Here is an 8,890-nt window from a genome sequence, read left to right as displayed (position 1 = left end):
TGGTTGTCACGTAGTCTGTTCCTAGGAGTCGCTGGCTGGGCCAGGCTAACTAAGCTATCTTAGCTTAACCAATGTAGTTAATACTCTACTCCTCAAAAACACACCCGATTCAAAGTAACTGAGCAGTAAACACTCCTACATTGCTGCAGTGCTGCTTTAGAGAGCCAAGTCCGCTTTACATGCTACACTTCACTAACTAATTTGGCTTGTTTGAAAATTGCTCTTACTCTCTCCCATAGAAATTTTCTCTCCTTTCTCCCCATGTTTGCAGTGCAGAATACAGTCATGGTAGACAATGGGAGCAATACTGCACCCCTTACTTCCTGTAGTGTATTGCTACAACAAATTATCTCCTGTGGTTTTAATTGCATTGCTGGCTCTTTGATTTTAGGTCTTTAAATAACACATCAAGCATTAAATTCTGTGTCAACAAATTGTTGTTGACTTCAATAATGTTGAATAATCATTGCAGCCCTACTAGTATCTAATGTAACCTCAGGTTTTGCATTTGATGCTCATCTGGTAATAATTGTACCTGTTTTATGCACAGTATATTGTGTATCATGTAATTATTACCCAACAAATCACATCAGACACCTTTCACTGCATTTATGTACTTGAAATGACATGTCTATTGGCATCCTGAAGGGGGCTGATTCTTCGTGGCATTTCAAACTTAGAGAGAAAAAAAAGAGTGCATTATATTCAGTCAGAATTCTTAGTCTTTAACACTATTAGAAATATCACTGTTTTACAAACACAGTATCCATGCCCTGCAAATTGTGAGAAGAAATGTGAGCAAATTGAGCTAACTAGCTATCCTGCTCAATCAGAGCTAATAAACCCCCTTATACTGAGTTACATGCAACTATATTGTGAAAACCCAGCAAAATACAAGGCTACACTTAGCCCTTAGCACTTAGGACTCAGCCCAATTAGTGCTAATGAGCTATCTTATTAACTAAAGCTAAATTAATTGTTCGTTCATACAAATTGGCTTACCTTGTGTTTTACTTTGGTTCTATCTGCTACTTTTGCAGGCATCTTTGCTAGGTCTTGTTGGCAATTTCAGATGAGTCTTCCTTTGGCACCTGTTACACTCTCTTGGTGTGAAAATCCTTCCTTATGGGGACCCGGATGTGGGTGGGGCATTCAAATAGGAAATGTGTGTGTGGAGTGCAATACCAGTTAAAACCACCATTTTACACACACACACTGATCAAAAAACGTGTCTTATGGGCCAATGCTAAAAACTTCACAGGCACATTCTGAGCAGCTCCTGCATTGCTTTTTAACGGTTTCCCTCATGGGGACCTGCTTTTTTATCCCCATACTGGTCCCCATGACGTGACTGTGTACAGATTTTGTCCCCACAAACATATGCTAACCAGAGCGCGCACACACACACACACACACACACACACACACATCAACTCTTGGACCAGTTCAGGAAGATCAGGCTAACAAAGGGTGAAATGTGCAAGTCCTTGTTTAACTCCCAGCACAAATCTTCTCCTGCAATTTTTCACGCTGCAACTGATCAAGTGAACACTGCCTTGTTGAGCTAGCTCTCAGTTTAAACCATGAAAAAATAAATAAAAGCATACACTGATATTTTTCAGCTCAGTCCAGGGGGGTTGGGGAACGGCAGTCTTAATCTGGAACATGCCCTCTGGAGCAGGTGCAATGCTGAGTCGCTCGTAATATCGAGCGAAACATGGCTGTTTGCCCGCAGGGCGCTGTTAAACCACATGCCCTTCCCACTCCGACACTCACCCAGAGTTACTTACAAAGCCACATGCATTCAGACGGCTCACAAGCGCAGAGGAAGTGGAAAAAGTAGTCTACTGTTAATACACCTATTAAACTGCGTTGTGGCATGAATCCAGTGTATTTATAAGATGTTGAATTGTGATGTCCAACCTCTGCACTGCTATCCCTGCTGTTTCAAATACATTTATTTTGGTTATAAAAAAAGGTCACAAAATCACAATTTAATGAATTGAAAAGAACCCAAACATATATTTTGCCTGTTGTATTCATAATTCTGCTCATCATTGAAGCTGTTAACACTGATCACAGCAGGAATATGGGGTATTGTATAAACCCAGATGTTTAAACCGCATCATGGTCATTTACATTCTTGCCAATCGGCAGTGTGTCTGACCTGTGGGCTGTCAATCAGAAGTGAGTATCCATGACAACAGACGCAGTCAAACCACCACCTCACGTTTAGCAAAAAAAAAGTGAATGGTTATCTTGTGAAGATTGTACATGATATATGGTGGCATGTCTACGTTCACTGCAGATTGCTGGAGAACATTTAGTGCTGCCTAGTGTTTGTAGCTTCGTTTCCCCTGAACAGAATCCACTGTGACGACACAGTGCAAATTAGTAGCAGGGTAACTTCTCTTATTTTAGATCAAGCTGCCAGAAAAATGAACTTGGGAATTAGATTTCAAATATACAGATCACTTCAATATGAAATCTCATCTAGTTAGCTCATTCCTTCTTTACATACAATGCCTAACTCTAAAATATAAAGACAGAGTTGGTTAAGTTAATTAAACCTGCAAGCACGGCTGAAGGCATGCAGTCCAGCAGGGCAGGGTCGCCATGGCAACTTGATGAGATCATGTCAAAAGTGTGGCTGTAAGCACTGATAGTTTTTTGTGTAACTATGTCTCCAATTTAAGACATATCTCATGGAAAACCTTCAGGATGGCAGAGCTCCAGGACAAGAGTCCTAATGCCCCAGGTGGCATTGAGATTGCTTTTGAAACGTGTGAGATATTGAGGGTCAGAATTTGCTCTTTTGAATGTAAGTGTCATATAGTGAGCTATAATAAATACACAGGAGAAAAAGATCAATCGTTCTATAAGCCTTTATTTGAACATATGATATTGAGGTGCTGCTGTTAAAAGACTGGTATTGCTTAAGGCACAGAAATACATTGAGCGTTTTAGTGAAACTATTGAATTTTCATGGAATGCTGTCAATCAAAAGCTGTATAAGTCTTCAAGAAATATAGAATCTAAATGTCTAAAACTATTTTATAAAAAGGTAGTAAAAATATATATTTCTATTATTGAAGTTCTGTTCTAACGTCGTATGAAATAATAGTAATGACAGTAGTATGAAATAGTTTTGAATAGTAACAAGGCAGCCAGTGCAAGGAACTCACCAGCTATGTACAATAAAATCATCTTTTAAAATGTGATCTTGCAGAGGAGCAAGGAGAGTTTAAAAATGTGATCTTGCAGAGGAGCAAGGAGAGTTGGGATGCTGGATCACTGCTGTCTGGCTGATAACACATCCATGTGTCGATCAGAGAGCCAACACGGACAGCTCTGACCCACACATGATGCACACAGTACCCACAACTGAAAGGGTTTGATGGAGATACACACACATCTAAAGCAAAGGCCTACACAGGCTAAAGATAATTGTTTTCATTCTTACATACCTAAAAATGCAATCCATTGTCCCATATGTAATCACATGATCATCTGGCCAGCTGCTATATCCAATGTGTAAAAGTACCAACACTTTCAATGTCCTGATTCATGAGCAAGCTAAGGAACCTGCTGTCAATCATTTCAGGTGAATTACTCATTGATGAATGGCTGATCTAGGAGGATGTGGTCTTATATTAAAACATTTTCCATTAGCTGTGTGTATGCTGTAAGCTGTGCGATCCAAACTGCTGGGCGGGCACTTCCTCCCACAAAATCTCAGAATGCTGTTTCAGGTGGCTCCTCCCCCACATCATCATAGTCCATCTCACTGGCAGCTGGAGGAAATGGAATAATGAACTTAGCATCAAAACGCGGAATGTAAACGTAACATTAATAATGAAAATCACACGGCCGCAGTCAGACACACAACCCCCCTGAGCAGAAGACGGTGAGTTTGGTGACAGGTTGTGTTTCGCTCCGACATTCATCTGCAACCAGAGAAACTAAACCTGAAAAAGCCTCCGGGCTCTGCTGGGTGGTGATGACATCATCATAGTACTCTGGTGCGTCTCCCTCGGCCAGCTCCCCTTAACCAGACAGAAGCAGCAGCCGAGCTGGTTAAACTGGGAACACTGTAGAGCCTTATAATGGTCATATGGGCTTCGCTGGTTGTAGTGGTGACATTAATCATTGGGGGAACAACTTTAAAAGTTATTTCCAAGTCTATGGCTGGACTACAATCAAGAACTGTTTTATGTGATCAAATCAAAACAGACTAGTTTGTAGGTAGACAAAGCATTAGGTGCACTTTAGTGGTAGGAAAAGGCGATCATTGCCGGGCTGAAAGGCCTGTTCTCGTTAATTAATGTGAAAAACTTTATTGAGAGATTTCCACGGGCTGAACACAAGCCACTCATTAGGACGATACAGAAGACTGAATGCAAACAGATGTATTCAGGAGGAGAAAGTGGTGAATGATCGCCCCGGCCAATGAAAACACTCACCTGCCACACTGTCTGGGTGCGCATCCACAGCAGTGATGACATCATCGTAGCTCTCTGCGGCGTCCTCCATCACCAGGTCCCCTGAAAGCAAGGAGACTTGTGGGGACTTGTGGGGACTTGTGGGGACTTGTGGGGACTTGTGGGGACTTGTGGGGACTTGTGGGGACTTGTGGGGACTTGTGGGGACCTGTGGGGATTTGTGGAGACTTGTGGGGACCTGCAGAGACTTGTGGGGACCCTCACACAGCAGGACAATTAATTATCACACACGTCAGAGTGGGGCAAGTTGTCTCAAATCACCCTAGTTATTTCTCATGACAGAGTGGGGCAAGTTGTCTCAAATCTCCCTAATAATCACACACATCAGAGTGAGGCAAGTTGGCCCAAATCACCCTTGTTATCACTCGTGAGAGTGGGGAAAGTTGTCTCAAATCACCCTAATTATCACACACGTCAGAGTGGGGCAAGTAGTCTCAAATTGCCCTCATGATCACACACATCAGAGTGGGGAAAGTTGTCTCAAATCACCCTCGTTATCACTCGTGAGAGTGGGGCAAGTAGTCTCAAATTGCCCTCATGATCACACACATCAGAGTGGGGAAAGTTGTCTCAAATCACCCTCGTTGTCACTCGTGAGAGTGGGACAAGTTGTCTCAAATCACCCAAGTTATCGCTCATGTGAGAGTTTAAAAATGTGATCTTGCAGAGGAGCAAGGAGAGTTGGGATGCTGAATCACTGCTGTCTGGCTGATAACACATCCATGTGGGGCAAGTTGTCTCAAGTCACCCAAGTTATCACACACATCAGAGTGGCCCATAACCTTTGCTACGTAACCCAGTGAAGCTCCGAGCAGCACTCAGGAGTTCCACCCCTCCCAAAATCACACAGCAGCACCTCCTACACAGACCTCCACTACTTTCCCTGGACCACAGCAGCACCTCCTACACAGACCTCCACTACTTTACCTGGACCACAGCAGCACCTCCTACACAGACCTCCAGTACTTTCCCTGGACCACAGCAGCACCTCCTACACAGACCTCCACTACTTTACCTGGACCACAGCAGCACCTCCTACACAGACCTCCAGTACTTTCCCTGGACCACAGCAGCACCTCCTACACAGACCTCCACTACTTTACCTGGACCACAGCAGCACCTCCTACACAGACCTCCACTACTTTACCTGGAACACAGCAGCACCTCCTACACAGACCTCCACTACTTTCCCTGGACCACAGCAGCACCTCCTATACAGACCTCCACTACTTTACCTGGACCACAGCAGCACCTCCTACACAGACCTCCACTACTCTCCCTGGACCACAGCAGCACCTCCTACACAGCTGCAGTACCACCTCCTACCTGAGAGGGAGTGTCCCTTGCCGTCCCCCACGTCTTCATACCCGGAGGGCGGGTCCTCAGATAGGCTCCTCCCTGTGAACAGGACAGGGTGAGTCCTGGCCCCGCCCACACCACGCACGTTCCACAGTGAGTTTAAGCCTGAGGACAGGTTAGGGTCACTCACCCCACCGGGGGGCGCTGTCCGTTCCCCCGCTCTCCAGGTTGTACTTGATCTCCTCGTAGATGGGCTCGAGGAGACGGGCGTGGTCCCACTGAGACAGGGCTGTGTGAACAGAGACAGAGAAGCACAGAGTCAGGGTGTCCTCTCAGGGAGCTCTGTGGGATCAACCAGGGCCCTGTAGGACCGCTCATCTGAGGTCACATCATGCACAGCTTATCCGGCCAGACTGGGGAGCGACTGGCTGTCTGGTGAGCGACTGAAAGCTGAGTTATGAAGCACAACTCAGTCCTACATTTCCCCTGTGTGTACTGTATGTTGATGTGTTCGGTTTTGTTCTGTGTTGCGTCTTTGAGACAAATTAATGTCCCCATGGTGGGATAATTAAGCCGGCTCGCCCAGGGTCCGTCCAGCCCCTACCTCTCCTCAGATCTCTGTTCTGGAGCAGCAGAACCCCCAGCAGCACCAGCAGCAGGAAGGACAGCGCCCCCATCACCAGGAAGGCCACTGCTGGGATAGACAGGCCGGAAGGAGGGGGCGGGGGAGGTTTGGGCACGTTACGCTTAGACACGGGACTCTTGGACACGGGACTCTTGGACACGGGCAGCATGGGCGTGGGTGGCGTATGCACGGTCACAGCTGTAAAGGAGGAAGACGAGGTGCTGGGCATCAGCAGGCACCTACAATGGGCACGCCAGGACACACAAGGACCACCTAGCTGTGCTTCCACCAGCTGAGCACTCCCTGTCATTTACTTTACTGATGCAGCCTCGCTGCCCCTCAAAGCAAAGCCCCGATCTGCCATTAGTCATTCCCCAAGATACCCAGTGCAATAACAGAAAACAGATGCAAGACTAAGTTTAGCGCCTAACGTAGATACATATGTTGGCTGAAGTTGTGCTTTCTGTACAGGACTGTACCGATGAGCCAAAACATTGAGCCCTCTGAAGGTGGGCTGTGGTGTCTGTCACCAAGATGTTAGCAGCAGATCCTTGCAGTCAGTAAGGTGCAAGGTGTAGCTGCCCTGGATCGGACTAAAAGCTTTGCCGTTTCAGAGATGCTCCAACCCAGTCATCTGGCCTTGACAACTTGGCCCTTGTCACGGTCGCTCAGGTCCTTATGTGGTCATAATGCGTTGGCTCATCGGTGTGGATGTTTTTTTTACCGTACAAAAAACTGCCTATTTCATTTTAGCAAACTGCTAGCTTTATGTGAGTATTAAGAGACTTCAGACAGCCACACCAGACAGAATGTAATCCTCTAGGTGTCTGTCCTAATACAGAGGAATAACCATTGAGAGTGAACACTCAGATATGGAGTGGTAGTTAGCACTAAAGACTGTTCCTGCGCACTGGTATGGGTTGTGACCCCGATGGTGTTCTCTCTGCCTTTATGTACGCAAACACGTCTGTAAGCTCCCCTGATAAAGGGCTTCTGAAGAAGCTCCAAGGCATTATTTCTGCTTGCATTCTGCGTGATTGTGGAAGTGAAGTCATCGTAGAGGTGTGATGCGGTGGATCTTTAAGCCGCTCCTAGGCGTGTGGATGTGTGTTTCTGTCAGGGCCACAGTGATTCATCTTCACAGAAGCTGCCACTGGACCAGGTGCGATGTGGAGGTGCAGGCTCACCTGTGCAGGTGACCACAGCCTGGTTCTGCGATCGGCAGCTGCTGTGCACAGAGTGTGGGCAGTCCCACAGGTGCAGCTCAGTGCCCCTGCAGTTCACCTCAGTCAGCCAGAGGGCGCCATTCCCCGTCCCAAAAGTAGCATTACCATGAGCCCCCTGTGCTAACACACAGCCCAGCTGTCTGCACACCACACGGGCATCCATCATGTCCCAGGAGTCTCCACACACCGACCGCCAGGAGCCCCCATGGAACACCTCCAGCCTCCCAGAGCACCCGCCTGCCCCCCCCACCACCCGGAGGGGCCAGTGATCTAGAGCAGGATCCACAGATGAACTGCGCAGCCTCAATACGCTTAACATCTCCTACACACATCTCCACTGACATTATGGCTGATCTCATTAGGTTTAACATCTACAGACACATCTCCACTGACATTATGGCTGATCTCATTCGGTTTAACATCTACAGACACATCTCCACTGACATTACGGCTGATCTCATTAGGTTTAATATGTACAGACACATCTCCACTGACATTATGGCTGATCTCATGAGGTTTCACATCTACAGACACATCTCCACTGACATTATGGCTGATCTCATTAGGTTTGTCATCCACAGACACATCTCCACTGACATTACGGCTGATCTCATGACACCGAAGTGAATATATTCAGAGTTTCACATGCATTATGTTCATTGTGCAATTTTATACATTCAAATTAGCAAATGATTCAGTTTACTTTGATATTTCATTTTTGATGGAATACAAATCTCCCCTCCTTCATTGTAGAAGAATGTTCTCAATGACAATGACATTATTTTTAATGAAATACCGTCAACACAGTCAATGACCATCATGCATGCATGACAGTTCCCACAGGAGTAGATTTGGGACTCAGGATACTCAGTTGCATGCTGGCCTGTTGATACCTCATCGCATGTTGATAGATCATGGGATTCAGTCTATAAAAACTTACTTGTGCAAGATCTCTGATTTTTCACTGAGGAACATGACAACTTGCTCCGTGGCTTATTCTCATCCTCTTCCGCTTTGATGTGGGGAAAATAATTTAATATAAATCAACTATAAATTAAAAAAGGATATCATAAAGAGTCCCCTGAAAGCTTCAGATCCAATTTCATCCATGGGGTTATGCAAAAACAAATGTTCCTGACTAATAATCTGCCTTACATATACACCAGTTTAAGCTAAAACGATGTGATCAATAAAAATGATATCCTGTTCGTCATCTGAAAATGAGCCAGTTCTGCTTG

The 8,890-nt window shown here is 45.8% G+C and overlaps 1 protein-coding gene across 1 annotated transcript; it reads right to left on the bottom strand.

Annotated features, from left to right (window-relative positions):
- Positions 1-2,917: 2,917 nt before the first annotated feature.
- Positions 2,918-8,639, bottom strand: LOC133136860 (scavenger receptor cysteine-rich type 1 protein M130-like). Its single transcript, XM_061254662.1, has 5 exons — positions 8,593-8,639; positions 7,614-7,922; positions 4,464-4,544; positions 3,969-4,046; positions 2,918-3,794 (listed from the first exon to the last, which is right to left on the bottom strand). Exons 2-5 carry the CDS (start codon positions 7,816-7,818, stop codon positions 3,736-3,738), a joined length of 423 nt encoding a protein of 140 aa, XP_061110646.1. The 5' UTR covers positions 7,819-7,922; positions 8,593-8,639; the 3' UTR covers positions 2,918-3,735.
- Positions 8,640-8,890: the final 251 nt, after the last annotated feature.

This window comes from Conger conger, chromosome 9 (genome assembly GCF_963514075.1).
Source record: "Conger conger chromosome 9, fConCon1.1, whole genome shotgun sequence".
In the NCBI taxonomy this organism is placed as follows: domain Eukaryota; kingdom Metazoa; phylum Chordata; class Actinopteri; order Anguilliformes; family Congridae; genus Conger; species Conger conger.
The sequence above is the reverse complement of the archived record's forward strand: the minus strand, read 5'-3'. Positions and strand labels throughout refer to the sequence as shown.